This window comes from Lupinus angustifolius, chromosome LG01, assembly GCF_001865875.1.
Source record: "Lupinus angustifolius cultivar Tanjil chromosome LG01, LupAngTanjil_v1.0, whole genome shotgun sequence".
NCBI classification, from domain to species: domain Eukaryota; kingdom Viridiplantae; phylum Streptophyta; class Magnoliopsida; order Fabales; family Fabaceae; genus Lupinus; species Lupinus angustifolius.
In genome coordinates, this window is record NC_032009.1 from 21017522 (window position 1) to 21039361 (window position 21840).

General features: G+C 33.1%; 1 protein-coding gene and 1 long non-coding RNA gene across 3 annotated transcripts; one reads left to right on the forward strand and one right to left on the reverse strand.

The window, feature by feature from the left end:
* On the forward strand, positions 1373-16306 carry LOC109354070 (transcription initiation factor TFIID subunit 2). 2 transcript variants are annotated; one of them, XM_019596429.1, is made up of 25 exons: positions 1373-1617; positions 1773-2112; positions 2800-2945; positions 3073-3139; positions 4373-4572; positions 4670-4823; positions 4961-5045; positions 5166-5257; positions 6415-6540; positions 6659-6712; positions 7338-7406; positions 7673-7770; positions 7862-8206; positions 8291-8378; positions 9107-9232; positions 9329-9385; positions 10198-10280; positions 10366-10408; positions 12084-12170; positions 12410-12499; positions 13270-13328; positions 13418-13508; positions 13588-13753; positions 14231-14414; positions 14779-16306. In XM_019596429.1, exons 1-25 carry the CDS (start codon positions 1502-1504, stop codon positions 15965-15967), a joined length of 4155 nt encoding a protein of 1384 aa, XP_019451974.1. In that variant the 5' UTR covers positions 1373-1501; the 3' UTR covers positions 15968-16306. The 2 variants fall into 2 exon arrangements, with proteins under 2 accessions (XP_019451974.1, XP_019451981.1); XM_019596436.1 differs by having other exon boundaries at positions 1374-1617; positions 10201-10280.
* LOC109354102 lies at positions 14329-14716 on the reverse strand. Its single transcript, XR_002108499.1, has 2 exons — positions 14527-14716; positions 14329-14468 (listed from the first exon to the last, which is right to left on the reverse strand). It is a non-coding gene; the product is annotated as an uncharacterized LOC109354102 (long non-coding RNA).

Below are 21840 nucleotides of genomic sequence, written 5' to 3' on the forward strand. Positions count from 1 at the left end.
ATCTCACTAAATTAATATGAAGAATCTATTATTTATTTATTTTTGTATCCCATATAGGAATTTTTGTATCCCATATAGGTTGTGTAGGATGTACAATTTAATCTAATGTTCATGTTTAAGAATCTTTGAAACCAACCATGAACAAGGAACATAAAAAGTCAAATTATACTCACACTCATAAGTTTAATATTATATAAATCACTCATCCTCTTTAAACATATGCAAATCATTTCCACTTGTATAATATATTACAATAATTATTTTTGTAGGAAAAATAAATATAATTTATTAAACAAAAATAATAACTTACGTATTTAAGTCAAACAATATTAGTGATACTTGTTTTAGATTTCCTATATATCAATCATGTGACTCACACTTATCATTAATTAAAAAATTTGTATTTTAAATTATCAATTAAATTTATATTTTTTGACGGAAATCATTTGGTATATCAAGTATACAATTTAGTTGCTATGGATATGTGTTTTATAATCTACCAAAACAAAATTGTAGATAAGCAATTCTATATAAAATAAATCAAATCAAGCAATTAAACTAAATAAACCTGAATCAAGGAGGCATTAGTGTATTACTATATAAACTTCAAGAGAATTTTAAATTATTATATTGGATCAAATGTTCCATTTTTATGAATAATATTTCTTATACATTAAAAGATTAATTTTATTACATTGCTATAAAAAAAAATTCCAGTCAGATCCTTTTTTAAAAAAATGAAGTGAATGAATAAGACAAATAACAAACAAAAAAAGATAATTTAGGAGAAATTATTAAAGAGTGAACTCAAACATTTGGGGATAGAGGGATTGAACCCTCACGATTTATAAAGTTGATAATCTTCATTATTCTTGATATTGCCATGTAGAATGAGATTCTATCTTTGTCATGCAATATGGAGAAAAAACCTCATCCTAACTATCAATTATAGGGAATTTCAATAATTTCAGTTAGTGAGAAGATCTAAATCATTAGATGTTCATATAATTGATGGGTAGGATATGGAGTAAGTATATCCACACTCTTTTTCAATTGGCTACACTTTACCAACGAATGTTGGTTCAAGTGGTACATGTTTGATTTCCTTTAGGTAAGATCTCGCGTTCAGGTCTTCTGGATGAAAAAATATATGTTGGAAGAGTTGGTCCAACATATATATAGATATTCCTAGCTCTCAGACAAGATTGTATCCATCATAATACGATAATACATGTGAGAAACCAAAAAAAATTAGCTATACTTAGATTTTTTCAGAATTTTATTGGCCGTGGATTAAAAGATGGTGAGAAACTTGGGCAGATGAACGCATAATAGGGCAGCATTATATCATCATCATAATAATAACGCTGTGACCCAATCTCGCCGTAGCAGAAGTTGAGGTCTATAAATAACACCGCATCATCTCACATAGCTCCTTCTCATAACCACAATCTCTTTCATCACTCTCTTCGAGTTCTCTATTTTTCATTCTTTTCTTCTCATGGCGAAGCCACGTAAGCCTAAGAACGAAGATCCTAAAACCGAAAATTCCGGTGCCCTAGTTCATCATCAGAAGCTATGTCTCTCAATCGACATGGATAAACGCATTCTCTACGGGTTTGATTCTCACTACTCACTCACATTTCTACTCTTTTCACTTATGCTTGTTCTGATTTACTTTCTAGATTAGGTTTTAATCTGCGCGGTAGATTGCAACAGTGATTAATTAAAATCTAGTGGTTTATTGTCGATGTTTTTTGTTATGGTTGTAGGTATACTGAATTGGAAATTGCGGTACCTGAGATTGGGATAGTTGGTTTGCATGCGGAGAATTTAGGGATTGAGAGTGTTTGGGTTGATGGTGAACCTACTGAGTTCGAGTATTACCCGAATCATCAGCAACAATCTGAGGATGAGAATAGATGGAGCTCTGTTGATTCTCCTAGCTCTGCTGCTGATGCTGCTGGTTCACTTTACTTATCTGCTCTTGAGAAAGAGCTCGTTCCAAATTTACTCATTAATTGTTGTAAACCTTTTAAGATTGACACTGAGCAGCAGGATCAACCCATTTCTGAAAATGGGTTTCCTTCATCTGCCAACAAGGCTAATCAGGTTATAGTAGCCGTCTTTACTACGCCTTTGATTTTATTCCCAACCTTAAGTTTTTATGGCTTTGTAGCAACATATCTGAATACTAATGCATACGTCCCCCCCCCCCCCTACAATTTTGAATTATCTAGAAGTCAGTGGACAGATTGAATTTTATTTCCAAACAAGAATTATGTAAAAGTAAAGGGACAGATGGAATTTTATCACGTTAAGTGCGGGTATTTATAGTTTTGAATTACCATAAGCCGTAGACATGCCGCCACGTGATAGTTTTCATCTTGAAACCTGGTCCACAGTAACCTAGGAAGCACAGATATGTGGCATGGATAATACAGGATTTATATAATATATTGATACGGAGAAAACATAAAATAATTAGAAGATTTACAGATGAAAAGGTATTGAAGTATGGTATACAGTATATTAAATACTTGTATGACAACCATTTTCAAGATCTTGTGTATTGTGTCACCATCACTAATGTTGTATTAAATTTTCTCCCCACTACTATTTTTAAAATATGCATAAACAGACTTTTCACACACTAATTTCAAAGAAATGGGATGTTGTCTTTATGTTGTTGGGTAGGGTGGCATCCTTTCCTAAATATGTGGTGAAATGTGGGAAGCTGAGTTGTTGTGGTGAGGTTTACTATTTGTGTTTTCTCATGTAGGTTGATGTTGGGTGCAGAATGTAAGATTGGTTCGTATTGACTATTGGATAGAAAAGGCAGAGACAGGAATCCACTTCAAAGATAATTTGCTTCATACTGATAACCAGATAAGGAGAGCAAGGTGTTGGTTCCCTTGTGTAGATGACCATTCACAGCGATGCTGGTATGAACTGTTCAACACTTCTCCATTTGTGTGTATGCCCACACATTTTATATTAACAATCAACAATCAATACTGTTCACTGTACGAGCTTCAAGTCATTATTGTTGTTTTGTTTGTTGATATTCAGCTATGACCTGGAGTTCACTGTAGCACACAATCTTGTGGCTGTCAGTACTGGAAGGTTGCTATATCAGGTAGTAATGAATGATATTGATAATCCAGGATTTTAGTTCTGAAAGCATGAGGAATTGTTTTGAATTAAGTTATAATATAATATTTAGTTGTATTTTGACTATTGTGCTTATAGTAAGTACATTCTTTAGAAAACTAGACAACACTAATTTTATAAAATAGGATGAAACAGAGACATGGATGTAATAGTCACTGACTAATTTGTTATGCTTAAGAATATTCATAATGGTTCATTCCTTCAAATGCTGATTACACTATTTTGCCGCCAAATACAGAAGCTTAGGGTGATAGAATTGTGAAATGTGTGGCTATGGCTTTGTTTCTATATTTTTGCAACCTGTTCATAATTCATTCACTCAATCCCTTGAACAGCTCTAAGAAGGAATTTATCATAAAATTTAGGTTGCTGCCTGCTTTTCCTGTATGCGATTTGCTGATGTTATTGCATATTGTGAATTCCCCTGGTAAAACATTTAGGGATTGAGGCTAGAGGCTATTGTCTAATTGTTTTCTTCCTCTTCAGATAAATGCATACTTTCTCTTTCCTTTTCTTTTTCTTCTGAGATAAGTTATATCCAAAAAAATACCCTTAGATGTACTCATAACAGACAGTTTGATATAACTGCCATGACATTGGTTGGATTTCGATTTGTAGCTGGTGCATTATTTGTGGAGTTTCTCCCCGTCAGCAGTGCATGGTTACCAGTGTCAAATTTTGATACTCGATACAACACTGCAATGCTAAGGGCTGGAATTTGATTCCTGGCTGGCGATGCTTGATCTGCGGTGATAGCTTAGTTCTGAGAGCTTCAGATTGAAGACCTGTAGGTCGCATGTTCAATCCATGCTATTCTCTAGGATCAATGATTTATGTAGTTGCTGTTCATGGGACTTGGCTGGCTTGTATAATTTAGCTCTTTGCTTTAAAGAGTACATTTAGCTTTTACAAATTTTGAGCCTGCCTCACAGTTCACATTTTGTCTCGAACTTCCATCTCACAAAACAGAAGGGGAAAGGAGGATGCCTTATTATAATTGATATTTAGTTGATGCTATTCTCTACAAACAATTAGATGTAAAATTTGTTTTATACCTGTGCCCTTTTGTTTTTAATCTTCAGTTTTAGTGAATTTCTTATCCTCCCCCTGTTGTACTTGTAATTCACTTCTTATCTCCAATAAAATTTATTCTAAAATATTTTTGATGTTTATCATTTGAATCTCTTTTCTTTTTCAGGTCTTAAGCAAGGACAATCCTCCTCGGAAAACATATGTGTATAAATTGGATGTTCCTGTTGCTGCAAGATGGATATCTTTGGCCGTTGCCCCATTTTCAATTCTTCCTGATCACCAATTTAGTTTCATATCACATATGTGTTCACTGCCTAATCTGTCAAAGATGCAGTATACAGTGGATTTTTTCCATAGTGCCTTCAGGTTTGACACATGTTAATGCAACTTTCCCTGCCTTGAATAGATTTCTAAACTTAAAACTGTGTAATGATTTGTTATTTGGAATTTTATTGGTAAGCAGCTGCTATAAGGATTATCTTTCTGTAGACTTCCCGTTCGACTCATATAAGCAAGTTTTCATTGAGCCTGAGATGGCAGTTTCATCATTGAGTTTAGGAGCATCTATGAGTATATTTAGTTCTCAAGTTTTGTTTGATGAGAAGCTTATTGATCAGGTCACTCCATTGTTTAAATTCTTCTATCAGATTCTTTCTGGATGAATATTAAACTGTTCTTTTCACATCGGAGTTTTCTGCTTATAGTTTTGATGCCTTGCCATCTTAATTTTTGACATTAGTGTTTGTTGTGACAGACTATTGATACAAGAATAAAACTTGCATATGCCCTTGCAAGACAGTGGTTTGGTGTGTATATCACCCCTGAGGCACCAAATGATGGTAAATTAACATGCTTTCCTACTGCTAAATTAGCTTTTTATTGTTATTTTAATTTGATTCTTCGCAAGTTTTGTAGAAAACGTGTTTACTGTAACATGTTTGCTCAATTCTTATGTGCAGAGTGGCTCTTGGATGGGCTTGCTGGTTTCTTAACAGATTTTTTTATTAAGAAGCATTTGGGGAATAATGAGGCACGGTACCGGAGATACAAGGTTTGTTTTTGTTTTTGGGCTAGTCTGATTTATAATCTATGTGAAGGTTAATTTACCTAGCATTGGGCTTTTACAAGATATGATAGTACCTCTTTCTGTAAAACATAGAGTAGAGAAGAAAGAGGGTAGAGAGTTGAGATTCTGAAAAACTGACTCAGCATGTAATGAGTTCACAATAAGACCTAGTAGCATAACCAGCAAATCCAAGAGCATTAACAACACTGAACTCTATTACTAACTGTATGACTCTAACATTGTCTTAAAAATTGCTGTGGGGACTGGGGAGTAGACATTTTGACAAATGTTATGCCTGGTTGCTTTTACTGGGCTTTTTTTCTTCTTCTATTTTTACACCAAGGGGAGCCTCGACGCAACAATAAGATTGCTTGCCATAGGGGCAAGACATCATGGTTCAAATCCTAATGCTAGAATATATAGAAGTATCTCATAATATTTTAAATTATCTTAAAGAGAATAAATATCTAGAGGATACTTAGATATAAAGAGAATATCTCAATATCATTATATCCTAGATTTGTTTAGAGTATCTTGGATGATCTATTATATTAGAATTGAAATTACTTTATCTTATATTTTATGATTTGTTTCCTTATTTAATTAGGAATCTTGTATTAGTATAATAGAGGCTAGTATTGTCTTTTTTATCACATAACCACATCATCATTCACAATAGTATCAATACAATTTATTATTTTGACATTCCTTGTTCTTCTTCTATACATAAACCCGATAATATGAACACCTGAGAACAACCTATTTGCTTGTAAGAGTAAGACTGTGTATATCTACCCTCCTTGAATCCTACAATTGCTATTTAGTTTTTATTTTCTCCGCTCTGCAGATTTGCTTTATTTATTTTTCTACCACTGCTAAATTTCAACTGCCTAAGGAATTCTGCTTTGCCTTCTTGGATTTTCTTCTTAATTTTGACATATAATAATCTTAGCAAAATCTCTCAATTGAATTTGATTTTCTATTTAATTTGTTTGTTCATTGGTTGCTGTAATGCTGTGAATAAACTTTGTCAGTTTACCAAAATAAATTGTAAGTTAATGCCATTATTGATAGAAGCTACAGAGCATTATTTCTGTGAAGCAGTTAATATGCTGTATGCTCATATGTAAATCAATCTATAGGCAAATTGTGCCGTTTGCAAAGTCGACAATAGTGGAGCAACATCTTTGAGCTGTTCAGCTTCTTGTAAGGATCTATACGGAACACAATGCATTGGTTTGTATGGAAAAATAAGATCATGGAAGTCTGTAAGTTTTTACTTTCCTTTTTTCGCCCCCTCTCCATTCATATAGCAGTATGCCAGTTCAGTAATGTGTTTCTTTGTTTAGTATTTAGATGAAACATTTTCCCCCATGCTTTGTTCAGGTGGCAGTTCTTCAGATGCTGGAAAAGCAGATGGGTCCTGAATCTTTCCGGAGAGTGAGAGCCCTTAGCATTTACACTGTTTTCTCTTGTGTTCGTTTTAGATTGGTCATTTGTGCTGTTTTTGGTGATTGTGTTTATTGGTTTTTTTCTTCCATTGGATGTAGTTTTATTTATGAGAGGGGATCCATGTACTCCAAGTGTAAGTTAAAAAGACTTACTCCACATCTTAACCATCCATTCTAGGACAATCTAATGGTTGAAATTTACTCACTAATTCAAATCATTGGATTGTCCTAAAATGAATGGTTAAGATGTGGAGTAAGTCTTTTTAGATTACTCTTGGAGTAAGTCGATCCCTTCCTTATATTTATTATCCCGTTTTTCTGATTATTTGTTTTCTTGATAGTCGATTCATTCATATGTGGGATAGCATCATGGCATGCATTATATGTTCTCACTTTGTCTGTGCACTCTTTCCATCTTAGTGCATATATCCTGAAGTTTATGTATCAGTTAGATGAGGTGTTTTTACCCATGGAGAATTTTGGTGTTCTTAAAGCATTTTAGACTTCCATTATACTTGATTTGTCATGTTCCCATTCTTTCTTTTCAAAGTTATGTGTTCGAATGAGGGACTTGTTGATTATCATTCTTGTTTTTATTTGTTTTCAATGTGCAGATTTTGCAAACTATAGTTTCTCGGGCTCAAGATAAATCACGTTCCATGAAAACTATTAGTACTAAGGAGGTATCTTCTTCTGGTCAAGCAAACTCTGAATTATTTACCTGCACATTAGCTTCTACGAAATTAACTCAGAAATAGAAGTGTAAACATTTTCTGTAATAAGATTACTTACACAGGAGTTTATCACCCATGCTGAGACATGGCAGTGTAGTTCAATCTCCCACATAAAATTGGCTTAAGCATCCTTATGGGTTTTCATTATGACAATAAAATGTGTGTAGAACATGGACCTGATAGTTGGCTTCATTTATTGATATTGTGATATGCAGTTTCGACATTTTGCAAATAAGGTTGGAAATCTTGAACGTCCATTTCTGAAAGATTTCTTCCCCCGGTGGGTCGGTTCATGTGGATGTCCTGTTTTAAGGTTTAATAATAATTTACTTGTTACTCTTGATTTCATTCTTAAGAGCTTTCTGTTTTCTTATACTGATGTGTTGCCTTTTGTTGGTACTAAGGATGGGGTTTTCCTATAACAAGAGGAAGAATATGGTTGAATTGGCTGTGTTGCGGGGATGCACAGCATTGCAGACTTCAAGTACATCTGTCCTTGATATTAATCCAGATACCGAAAGTCGAGATGGAGATACTGGATGGCCTGGGATGATGAGTATCAGGGTATATGAACTTGATGGTATGTACGATCATCCAATTCTTCCAATGGCTGGAGAATCATGGCAATTATTGGAAATACAATGTCATTCCAAGCTTGCGGCTAGACGCTTTCAAAAGCCTAAGAAAGGTTTTAGAATTGATGGCTCTGATGATAATGGCGATGTGCCTTCCATGGATATGCGCTCCAGGTATATCAGTTTCAATTAACTTCGGTGAAGGTTGTTGTCACCTGTCATTGTGTTCCTGACTTTTTTTTCTGTGTGATATAACAGCACTGAGTCTCCTTTACTATGGGTCAGAGCAGATCCTGACATGGAGTACCTTGCCGATATTCACTTTAATCAACCTGTTCAGATGTGGGTAAGTATGAGACCGGAGTTGACTGGTAATAGCACATCCAGTTAGTTCTTTCGATTTAGTTTATTGGATTTATGGTCAATATTTCTCTGCTGCGGTGTTAGGGTGTGGGGAATACATCATCCCTGGGAAAACTATGCATACCACATTTCTAGAATAAAAAATATGTCAATTCCCTATGAAAATAATGCATTTATTGGTCAGGGCAAGTACAATGATTGTTCACACGAACCCAAATTAGTAGTATTAGTGGGTTTGGGTTTCTACACTTGATTATTAGTATGTGACTATTGTTTTGTGTCATATTTTCAACCTAATCAATAATATTATCTTAATGCTTGTTATCAGTTTCCCCCTCTCTTCTCTTTCTTACCTAACCCTATTACTATAATTTTTCAGCATGGGTAATTGGTATAGTTGGGACTTGGGGCTATTTGGTACTCTTCATGGTGAAAGAATGAACAAAGTGGGGAATTGTTTGTTTCCAAATCTAATTATCAACACATGTATCGTGCACTATGATTTGAACCCCTCCCCCCTTTTAACTCTATTGAAGATCTAGAAGGTCCAATTACATAAGACATGCAAAGATGTGATGTTTAGTTTGTTTGCTCAGCTTTTTTAGAACATAACCATGCTCATTCATTGTGTTCTATATCTTGTATATTCATATTTAATCTTTTGCAATCGGTCATATTTATTGATTCTATATACTTGATATGTTGTTTTAGATTAATCAATTGGAGAAGGACAAAGATGTTATTGCTCAGGTGCAAGCAATTGCAACTCTAGAGGCATCCCCCCAGCTATCATTTTCTGTTGTTAACGCCCTAAACAATTTTCTCACTGACTCCAAGGTTTGATTTCTTTTGGTAGTATATAGTATTTTCAATTTTCAATAATTAGTTTTAATACTTAAATTAACATCTGGTTTCTTTTGGTTCTAACACAAGGCTTTTTGGAGAGTACGAGTCGAAGCAGCATTTGCATTGGCAAGTTCAGCATCTAAGGTATTACGTGTTAGGTTACCCATTACCTATCAATTGCAAAATAAATATTAAATCTCCGAGCAGGGTGTGAATTAGTGTTGTCATTAAGTGAAAAGCAGGTTGAGGCAGCCATTGAGGTGATATCAATAATTCTGAATGTTACTGAAATTATTCATTCAAGAACGAGTCATAACCATAATACAATTTCAATACAAATTAAGTCACGGCAATACTTTAAAAACATGTAATTTGAATTGATGGTGCTAGAAACATAGTAATGTAAGTGCATATCCAACCAAATAAAAGTCTTTCTGCCAAGTGAGAGAACTACTGTGAAATATTATAAGATAAATAGAAATTAAAAATGAAAACCGGTAGCTCCACTACAGAAAGGGATGTGAGTAAGAGCATGGAATAATCGGAGAATACAGGGAACTTGAACAGTGATCTTTAATGTGGTCAGATGTGTTTTTAATTTAATTGTTAGTATTGCTCCTTTTACTTTTTAGTATCCTTATTTTTAATTTTCTATGAACCTTATGAGACTTGATGAATTTTGTTGAACCTTCATTATTTATTGTATGTTGCCTTATTGTTATGTAGGTTATGCTATTATTTTTTTCCTATATGTATTATATTTTTAATTATTTTTTGTAAACTGCCATGATATGTTCGCTATTTGCTCGCAACTCCATCCACTATTTTTATGGTGGAATTTTGGCAAACGCCATGGGCCGCCTTCTGCCATTGACAACACTCGATAAGAAGTGTTGATAGTTGTTTCTTTTTCATCATGTCTTGATGACAGATTTTGATCCCATTACATTGTGTAGCAGGAAACTGATTTTGGTGGTCTTCTCCATTTGGTGAAATTTTACAAGAGTCGAAGGTTTGATCCAGACATTGGACTCCCAAAGTAAGACTGCTGCACTTATTGTTTCTATTTCTCTCATTTATCTTAGACATTACCAATTAATTTTTTTGTTTGCTACTCTTGCCAGGCCAAATGACTTTTATGATTTTGCTGAGTATTTTGTTCTTGAGGTAATGCAAGGAGGTAGGATGTGTATGACTGATGTGATTGAAATATGTTTGTGATTACATGTACTCTGAACATTCACATTTTTTGGAGAACCATCCCATTTAACTTGATGTTTATTCGTGTGATGTCTATATCTGCCTTAGTGGATTACTGCTATAATTTTGTCCTGTTATGAATTTCAATGATTGTGCACATCTCATGTGCTAGGTCTGAAACTTGTGTAGATAGCTATGCTATAGTCAGTTAGTTAAACTCATTAAGATGTAACCTGTTGTCGTAATGTTGAGTATAGTGTATCTTAGGTTCAGTGCTTTTTCTTTAAATTCTTTGTACTGCAGCACACATCTTTTGCAAATTTGACAAATAAGCACTAACCATATAGTTAATTTTCATTATAGGATAGATATTTAACACAAGAAAAATAAAGCATTACTAAATAGCACTAATGTATAGTTTAGAAAGCTTTTTTAAGCCTATATGTGGGCGTGGGTATGTCAATGTACATACTGTCCTATTTACCCAAATGGCCTAGCTTCCATAAATGCCAAATCTTTGCATTCCTTGGTGCGTGTGCAATTTGTCAAGGATGGATTAATTTAAAATATATGTTACTTTTTTGGATAAAATTTTGGAATTATATCATTATCTATCCATTTTTGTTGTTTTTGCGTCTCAAGTCTTGACAGCAAGGAAATAGGAAAACTTCAAAATGTTCTGTTCCAGTGTCATACATGCATCCCTTGGGACCAATACATGCTAAGGGACTGAGTTGTCCATGTATTTTGTGTTTTCTTTCTTTCCTCTGTAGTATCTTTGCAGGCTTAGGCGAAGTCTCAATGCTTCTATTTTGTATTGTTTGTGTTGAATCCTTGTATTATAAAATAGATCACTCTACTGGTCAGGCTTATGATGAGAAGCTAATTTTTGGGACATGAGAAAAATCACTATTGTAGCATAGTAGCCTCCTGGCACCTTTAAAAAAAATTGTATACAAGACACTGAGTGTATAGTGGACCAGACCAGACCAGACTTAACATGTATGAAGTTTGAATGATGCTGCAGTTATTTTTAGTGGACCTATATTGGAGTATGGTTTTGAAGCTGAGTAAGAAGTGAAACTTGAGGCTGAAGTATGAAATGTTAATGATTATGTGAAGAGTACCAGATATTTATGGATAATGTAGAAGCAGAGCTTATGTTTTTAAGGATGGAATACAAAGAAGGGATGTTCCTAATCTCAAAGTACAGAGATCCATGAGTTATCTTACTTGTCATTTTTGGGTTCCTAATCTTCATTTCATCTGTTCATAGCCTACAACTCTGTAGATTTTTAAAATTCCGAGGCCTTCATGTTGAACATTTGAGTTGAGAATAATCATTTTATTGGTTTTATATTTTGTTGATTTTTAATGCTTAATGTTTTTCTGATTGTTTTGTTTCTTTTAGAACTGTTGGAAGTTGGAACATAAATGAGAGAATTTTTTGAATTTTTGGGCCAATATTTGTTGTGATTCATTTAGGTTATGCTTACATTATCAGTAATGTTGGTGCATTCTAAGATAATTATGAAAGTGGCATTTATATTTGCCTATCTGCTAGATTAAGAACCATTGTTTCCATGTTATCTTTTATAACTTCATGCTCATTTTCTTATTATTTACTAATGGGCTGTTGTAGGCCATTCCACATGCTGTAGCTATGGTAAGATCTTCGGACAAGAAAAGCCCAAGAGAGGCTGTCGAGTTTGTCTTGCAGCTTTTGAAGGTTGTTGCTTATTTTATGCTGTTGGCACTAATTTCTTCATCAGAAAAACTTTTTTGACAGTTACATCAACAATTAAACCTATTTCTATGTTATATCTTTATGCTGTTGTTAACGCTCACTATTTTTTGGGATTCTTCTAGTGCCATATATCACTGTGAGCCGAAAATTATCTGAGTAAGGCTATATAAATGTTATATTAACAGCTTTGTGGCTCACAGAAAATTTTCATTTTTTTACAGTACAATGACAATAATGGGAACCCTTACTCAGATGTCTTCTGGCTTGCTGCATTGGTCCAGTCAGTTGGTGAGCTTGAGTTTGGGCAACAGGTTCATGGACTATTACAGTATTAACTCTTGCTGTTTTTCACAATTGTCATGTGTGCTCTTGTTTTTTTCTACTGATCAAAGTCTTCTTAAATACCTAAAAGGGTGGCAGCCACATGGCCCTTCACGAGGCTGCCACCTGGTGGGGTCTAGGGAGGGTAAATATATGTGGCCAAAACATACACCTGACAGTTAAATTGAAAGTATTATGTTGATAATTTTGTTGATTACAAGCATGATTTTTAGTTGTACAAAACCTCTTAAGGTTCTATCTCAAAAACCATTTGGCAATGAAAGGAGTAGCAGAACAAGTATTTAAACCATACCTAAGAGAATGAGGCGGGCAATGTGGGACTTACTTCCCAACATGCTCCCTCCATATAAGCCCGTCAGGCCATGTGAATGGTTGGTAACCTTTGAATTATGACTAAATTATATTTTCTGGCTCATGACAACCCAAACGAAGTTGGGGTTCTGGCTTTGATACCGATGTTAGGTTCTATCTCAATACCAATTCACAATGAGAGGGATAGTTCAACATGTATTTAAACCATGCCTAGGGAATGTATAATGCAATGTAGAACTTACTTCCCAACCATGCTCATCCCCTTTACAACAACTTAAATGGTTTTTTTGGACTTCCACTATATTTTTTTCTATCAGTTAGTTTATATTTATCATTCATATGGTTCGTACTTTATCACGATTTTGGAAACTTGAGTCTGCTTGGTTTTGACAATTACGCTTCTTTCTGTCTCGAAAACTGATAACAGAGTATTCTCCTACTGTCATCGCTTCTCAAGCATATTGACCGGCTGTTACAATTTGATAGGTGAAATGGTTAATCTCTTGCTAAGTATGGTGGGTTTTTCAAGATTACTTGTAATTATATTTTAAATTTCTGGAAATGTCTTGTCCCAGTCTCATGCCAAGCTACAATGGGATCTTGACTATCAGTTGTATCCGGACATTGGCTCAGATTGCTCTAAAGCTATCGGGATTTGTTTCCCTTGTAAGTATTTTCTTATTCTGCATCAAACTGCTTTCCATATATGGGCGTGAAAATATCCAATGCTTCAACATATCTGTAGGATCGAGTATATGAACTGGTAAAGCCTTTTCGGGACCTAAAGGCAATGTGGCAAGTTCGAATTGAAGCATGCAGAGCACTTCTTGATCTCGAATTCCACTGCAAGGGCATTGATGCAGCATTACTCTTATTTATCAAATATGTAGAGGAGGAGCCTTCTTTAAGAGGTTGTAAATCCTTGCCCTGAAAGAGAGTCTATGGAGGTGTTTGGCAAACTAGAAAATTGGTCCAGAAATACATTGGAATTAAAACTAGTTACGAAAATTGATCTAAAGTCATGCGAGTTTTGAAGTATACTTAGTTTGTCTAAATTTTTGTATCGGGCAGGTTAAATTAATCATCATTGCTTAAATAATGGTGTATCTGTATCTTTTTTAGAAGTTACTATTTCTATCGAAGTAGATAAAAAATGTAAACTACCTTGCTTAGTTCCCACTTTGCCTTGAATTTTTTTCAACTAGTTTTGACTTTAAAATTAAATAAGAACTAATTGTTCCAACATTTAAGAAACTAGCGTAAACTAAGCTTATATCTGATCCAAATGTATTTTCTGCAAGAATCCCTCTCCCTCTGTTTTTTTATACTTTCTCTTTCATCCTTATCCTAGCTCCCTTTGATTATAAATTTACATTCCTTGATTGCAGGGCAGTTAAAACTGGCCACTCATGTTATGAGGCTATGTCAGATGAGAGATGGATTGGATTCAAATGATGGAATTACTAGCCAAGCTCTTGTCTCTTTGCTTTGTTTACTGGAAGGGCGTATGGCTTTTAATAATGTCTTTCTCCGTCACTACTTATTCTGCATATTGCAAATACTTGCAAGAAGGTAGAAATATGATTGTTGTGTACTTCTACCTGCTTAAAATGAAAGCATTTATTTCTTCTGTTTTAGTCTTTAGTAGCCAGTTGGGTCTTCTAGGGAAAAGAATCTCATAAACTTGTTTTTTTGTCTGCGTGTTTGGAAGTCTATAATTTGATGAATAAGAAATCAGTTTATCCTGGATTTTGTGTTCTGTAGCCACTTTAGTAGACATGTTCATACCAGCATAAATTTTCTAGTGAAGAACTTGCACTCCCTACATCCATAACCATTTTCCCATTCCTATTATATATATAGACATGCTTCTGATTTTTTTAGGCTTTGTTATTTTCTTTTAAAAACTCGTTGAATTTATTATGCTTGCCTGCAGGCCTCCAACTCTACATGGGGTTCCCCGAGAAAATAGAACATTGCATTTGACTCTTCCAGAAGCTTGCAACTATCAAAGGAACATATTTGTTCTTGATCCAGAAAGTAAACCTTTGGAACTGCCAAGCTCTACTACCCAAACCTTTGCACAAGATTTGACCTTGACCAATGGTTTGAGGGGTGAAATTGATGAAGCTCCTAATGATGCGCCTTGTGAAGTTGCCAAACAACCACATGTTGAAGCTCTGAAGGAGGCACCCTTTGAGGCTCCCAATGTGGTGTTAACAGAAGTTCCTCTGGAAGCACCAATAGAAGCTCCCAATGAAATTTCCAAGGAAGCTGATACAGTATCCAATAGCCATGAACGAAAGAGGACAATTAAAATCAAGGTTAAACAATCTTCTGCCACCAGTCGGGCTGATACTGATAATCAAATGGTTGAACGCTCTATAGGTCGACGTAATGAAATGGACCACGGTGCTAGCAGTTCAGTTTCTGTAGATGCACCCCAAAGGAATTTTGCTGAGACTCTGAGCGTTGGTAATCATAATATTGAGGAAGTTAATTCTTGGCATGATCGGGGTTCTCGCATGACTGCCAGTATTGGCAGTGCAAAGTTTTTGAGTGATGGTGATGAATTGGTCAAAGAACTCCAATGTACTGCTGATTCAAGTTTAGTTTATTCACAACCTCAGCCAGAAGATCCATCATCATCTAGCATTGTTCAGGACTACAGTATAGATGCTGATGCACGACGATATGCCAGCCTTCAAACTCTTTCAGCTGCAAGACTTGATGGAGAATCATTGGGTAAAGAAATTTCTGTTCGTGGTAAAGAAAAGCAGAGAGGCAAGGACAAGAAACGAAAGCGCGACAATCATAAAGGGCGCCAAGATGATCCGGAATATTTGGAGCGAAAGCGATTGAAGAAAGAGAAGAAGCGCAAGGAAAAAGAAATGGCAAAACTGCTGAGTGATGTCCGAAAGAGACCTTCCGTAGACTTATCAAATAAGAAAGAGGAACCTACAGTGAATGTAGCAAGACAAGTGAAAGCTGTTGAATCCAGTGGATATAATTCTAAATTGGAAACCAAAAAGGTTGATACCAAACCTGAGGCATCAGAAGGTACAACACCTGGTGCACCAAAAATTCGAATTAGAATTAAAAACCATATCCTCAATAAGTCATAGAGGATAAAATTTGTTCTTTTACTTGTAGATGTTAGTATTAAATCAGTCATGTTATCTGGGTTGTATTTTTCTTTTCAATATCCGGCTTAGCTACCATTTAGGTAACCACAATTGTTGATTCAATGAGCTTTATTTGTTCGTGGATATTTAATCTAGTTTTAGTGATATTGAATTCACAATCATATAACTTGTGTATTGTTATGGAGGGATAGCCTCTGTTATTCTTCATAGCCGCATAATGGTCCTGTAACTAGAGTATCTTACTCTTTCAAATGCTGTTGTAAATTTGTAACTTTTGCATCGGATGTAAATGTGTAATTTTGTTGCATTGTTTTGCAATTGTGTGACATGGTTTCCGCGGGTTTAGTGTTTCATTGCGTTACCTTTTTAGTTCGCATATTATTCTAATATGGATGTGCCAATGTCTTGGTTAACCAATGTTTTCATTTTTTCACTAAACCAGTTGTAGTCATTTCACTGGCAATGTCATGCTAGACCAACAAAACGTTAGTCTAGTAGTATAAGACTCTGTTAGATCTTCTAGATAATCAAAATGTTCAATTTTTGTGAGTGATATTTGTTAGGAGGGGTAGCTATGTACTCCGAAAGAGATATGTTATTTACCCAAATGGTGAAAGGATACCCTTGATAAGACACAAAAATCTCATACGTAAATTGATTTTAAAACTGTAATGTTAGATTCAGCAGTAGTAATTATACTGTCTTTGATAATTAATGACAAGCAAAGAAGAAAGATTGGTCCAGTTGATAATGATTTGCCTCATACTTAATAAAGTGTGATAATTAATAATTTGTGAAGAATATTAATCCAGATGGTAATGATTTCTTCATACTTTTACTCTTGACTTTAAAATCTATAGTTGGTAAGAACCTGATTGGTAAATGTTGATAAATTTCTGATATTGTAGGCGACAATGATGACTAACTACTACTCTCTAATATATAGCATAGGGCTATACTAATTAACCATAGCTCAGCTACAAGGTTTAGAGTAGAGTAGATTCTCTTGCTTTTGTAGGCAATGACTGATATGAATGGAGATCTTTCTCTACACAATTTGGTCAAAAAATAGTGTATGTAGGAGTCATGGGAACCACAAAACTGCACCTTTATTAGATAGTTGGGTGTATACAATTAAGGGTAAAGGGTAATGTTTTATATACATAAATAAATACATCATCTTATGTCTCTTTCACTTTTTAATGTATTTTTAAAATATATATAGATATTAGGATGTCCAAACTTGACATGCAAATGTTTGTACTCAGTACTCTCAAATTATTGATGTAACCCAAGTTTGTCAAAGTGTTAATTAACTTGTAATTAAGTACTTCAGAATTCAACTTCATTCTTAAGTTGTCATTCTTTAATAAAAACTTGTTCTTTTACATTTGAGAGGAAATTATACTGAAAGAGGGTACTAACCCAATAGAAACAATTGAGTTATAGAAAAGCTAAGAATGGAGTGACACTAGAAAATAGAAATCCATACTCTGCAAAACCATAGGAAGATGCATTCAACTTAGCATAAATCCCTTTTATGACATGTATATAACTTGACCATCTAGAATGATGTATAAATTGGGAATAGTACAAAAGAGTTATGTTTCTTACTTGAATTGGTATTTAGCACTTGTGACTATAAATTAAAGGGTGTGTTGAAAGGGATTGGTCCATGATATAAAACCATTGCAGTCTAAATGATTAAGTCACATTACTCAGCAAGAAAAACACATAATGATGTCACATTGCCACTCTCAACGGTCACTGTCCTAAAAGCATATTCAATACTTAGCATAATTTTACTAAACACATTTTTTATCTATAATTTCTTAATTTACTTAACACTTCAATCCAGAAGAAGAATGTTTGCTCATGCCATGGGTATATCATGTTTTATTCTTAATATATCAATCATGATATAAGAATTTAACCACAAAAAAAAAGGTTAACACTTCAATCATTAGTGTATTAGTCTCATATATCAAGCCTGATATCTTATTCTTTTTTTTGTTTTGAAAAGAAGAATTGCATGCACCTAAAGTGAGATGAGATGAGGAAGGATAATAGTAATATTAGTAGGAGTAAATTAGAGTGATACCCTCAGTTTTAATGAAAATAAATAAATTGTTCTTCCATTTTTTAAAATTATACAAATCACCCTTAATTATATACATATATTCATTATTTGTTTAGTTATAATATAATATAAGAGTGATTATAATATTTTCTTATAATTATTGAACTTATATTTACAATATATCATATTTTGTTTGAATATCACTTTTTATTTAATAAATTATATTTAACTCTCTTAAGAGGGTAGTCACTTTAATATATGTATATAATTAAGAGTTGTTTGTATAAATTTAAAAAATAAAAGAATAATTTGTATAATTTCACTAAAACTCAATTGTATTAATATAATTTACTCTACATAAGTTGCTATCTTTTAAGTGTTGTCATAAATCAATTATTTAATTAATATACTAGCCATTCTCTCTACTGTATATTTATTTATACCTATAACTATAAGGAGTGCCAGTTTTCAACATCTACTCGTGAATGCAATGATCTTCCTTTGTCAGATTTGTTCCTTTGAATATCCCTTAAATCTCGTCCATTTTCTCCGAAATTAAAGCAACTCCAACCATTTTTCTATATATGGATACTCACCAAATATGACATCAAGGAATTCAAAATATTAAAATGTTCTCTCCATTTCAGGTTAATCCTTCACAAATATATTCTCTATTACACTCTACTTCTATTTTATTTTTCTACAAATTAAAAGAGAAAATACTTTTTTGCTGAATTCATGACCATCTTCATTTCACAGGCACATCTCAAGAGATCACACTACATTCAATGATCTTCAAGGTAACTTGGGATTGCATTGAATATATATTTTTGAACAATTTTTTCTTTTACAATATGTGTTGCAAAACATGCATGCTGACATAAATAGGCCCAAGAAATTAATGAAAGTTAGGTACCAAAATAATCCAATATCTTTCTGCTAAAAATGGTGAAAGCCCAAGCCCAACGTAGTAACAGATTTTTTTTATACCACCGACCGTATCCCCTCAACCTTTTGTATTGCGTGATTGTTTTTCCAACAAATATTATTTTTAGAAACAGATTAGATTTTGACAGATCTATAATAGTATCTAAGAAGGGGGAAAGGACAAAAGTAAAAGACAAATGAGTATTAAGGGTTTTATTTCATCACTATCTGTAGGATATGAATAAATAAATAACACCAATATAGTACATGTGCAATAATTTTGTTGCCCTAATAAGAATCCTTTAAGCTAGTCCCAAAAGGAAGAGGGTCATTTTCTACAGCACAAGGACAACACTTGCTTTTGCTATATTTGAAGTGCAACATGACCTAACCCTTCTTTGGTGTTTTCCACTTGAGCAAGTGTCCAATCACTCAAAGACAAGTCATTCCATCCATTCCCACATTAGGGTTTCTCACTTTCTCTACACTCTTCATTCTATGTATCCTTACCTACCTAGGGCTTCTAACAACTATATACTTTCTTCCTTTGGTTTTGTGATCTGTTATGGAAAACCCAAAGAAGTTTTTGAGTTAAAGATGTGAATGTTATAACCATATTTCTACCAATCACTGATTTCCAGGGAAGCTATATATAGGTACATCTGGGGTGGATTTTCTGTTTCTGGAAAGAATTATTCATTCATTCTTCTCCTTTATGTTATTATACTCAATGAATGGCTTGAAATCAAATATCTTATTTTTAATGTTTAAAAAATTGGATCTGAGTATTTGATCACTGTTCTGATGGAAAAGACTATGGATCTACTTTCTTCTTGCTTTCCTTTTTTCTTAGTAAAATGGAAAAATTAGTTTCCTTGGTTTGTTAAGTTCATCACATAATAGTTGTTAATGGATTTAGCATCATTTTAGTTTCTTTTGTGTGAAGATCAGATTTTGGTTTGTGGTGGGCTTCTGAATTTGATCCTGGTTTTAGGGTATGTATTGTTCTCTTATGAAACCACTGTTCTTAAGGCAGATTAGGGTTTAATTTTTTTCTCCTTTTAACATAGCTTTTTTTAATCACCTTTTTTTTAATCCTCTAATTTTTTTTCATTTTCTTAAAAAGAGAAAATAATTTATATATTAATGGTGTAAGAGTTTTATATATGATTAGTCTATCAATCATTATTGTATCCTCAAAAAATAATACAAATAAATGATGCGTAATATATAAATATTATATTTTTCTTTTGTAAAATGAAGAATGCATCCTTTAAAAGATGAATATCATAGTTATACATCCGGATGAAAAATGCAACAAAATTAAATATTATAGATTTAATTAAAAATGATAGTATTTACATTTTATTAACATTAACCTACTTATACATTATTCATTTTTTCTCTGACTTTTTGTTTACAATAAGAGATGTGAAAAGAGTGTATAAATGGAGAGTTGGGATAATGGAGAGGTAGGTGTTTCTAAAAACAAAAAGAAATGTAATTTTTAATAGTGCATCTATTTCTTTGATTACAATGAAATTACATTACATTTTTAGTCATTAAAAACAAATGGAAAAACATGTATTTACCTACTCTTGTTCATAAATGTAGATGATTGAATGTGATGAATCATTGAGATCATTATATTCAATTAATAAGTATACACTGAAATTTTGTTTAAATTCATGCACATTTAAATCTAATTTGCAAGGTAGAAATCTATGTCTAGAAAAGAAAAAAAAAAGAGTTACCAAACCAAGAAAACATGTTTAGAACAGTCCAACTTACCAATGTAAGTAAAATATTACATGTTAATTAAGTCTCATTATAAATTGTTTAATTCCGATCTAAATTGTTAATTCAGTCAAATAGTACATCTAAATTTTAGCCATCTCTTTTATTTGACACATAGATCTTATGACCCTTTTCACAATATTATTTTATAGGTAGAATAACTTTTATTTATTTACAAAAAGACAAAGTAACAACTCTCTCAAATTAGAAAAGAATATGTAACCTACGAATGTCAAATAATAGGAGCGCACCACCTAACTAAAAAGCTCCCTAGCTAGGACAAAATTACATATGCTCCAATTTCAAAAACCATCAAACTTTACAAACTAAGAACACATCTTTAACGTTTGTTAAATTACAAAGAACATGGAATTAAGTTTGGTTGATTGAACATCCTTTATATATCTATACTATATATATAAAGGGAAAATATGGTGTAATTATTATGGTGTAATTTCACTTTCCCATTTTGCCCTTAAATTTTTTAACTTCTACAAAAAAACTCATTAATCATAATAATCACTACCAACATATTAATCATCTATCTAACATTATAATAAAACAAAAATATATAATATAAAATATCTCCTATAAAAATATAATATAAAGTATACTCGATACAAAAAATATTCTAATTCTCTATAATAAAATATATAATATTTGAGTAATTAACATCATAAATATATGAATCTGAGCCTACAGGTATGAAGTGCCTGTCACCACTAGTACTGATTATGTAGAAGATATATGGTTGACTTGGTTATATATTGAAGTTAGGATTCACAACATTTTAGCAAGTTGATATATGGAGTTAATATTGTAATATATATATATATATATATATTTATACATCTTTGTTTTCTTGATTTGTTTTTATTCTTCCAAGCCTTCGGATTTTATTATCTATGTTAATTATTAGAAGGTGATATTATAAATGAATTTATATAGGACTCGATACTTTTATGTTCCGGAAATTTGAAATATATTATTGTATGAAGTCTCACATTATTTGTACTCAATGTTATATATTAAACTCAAATTTCTAATT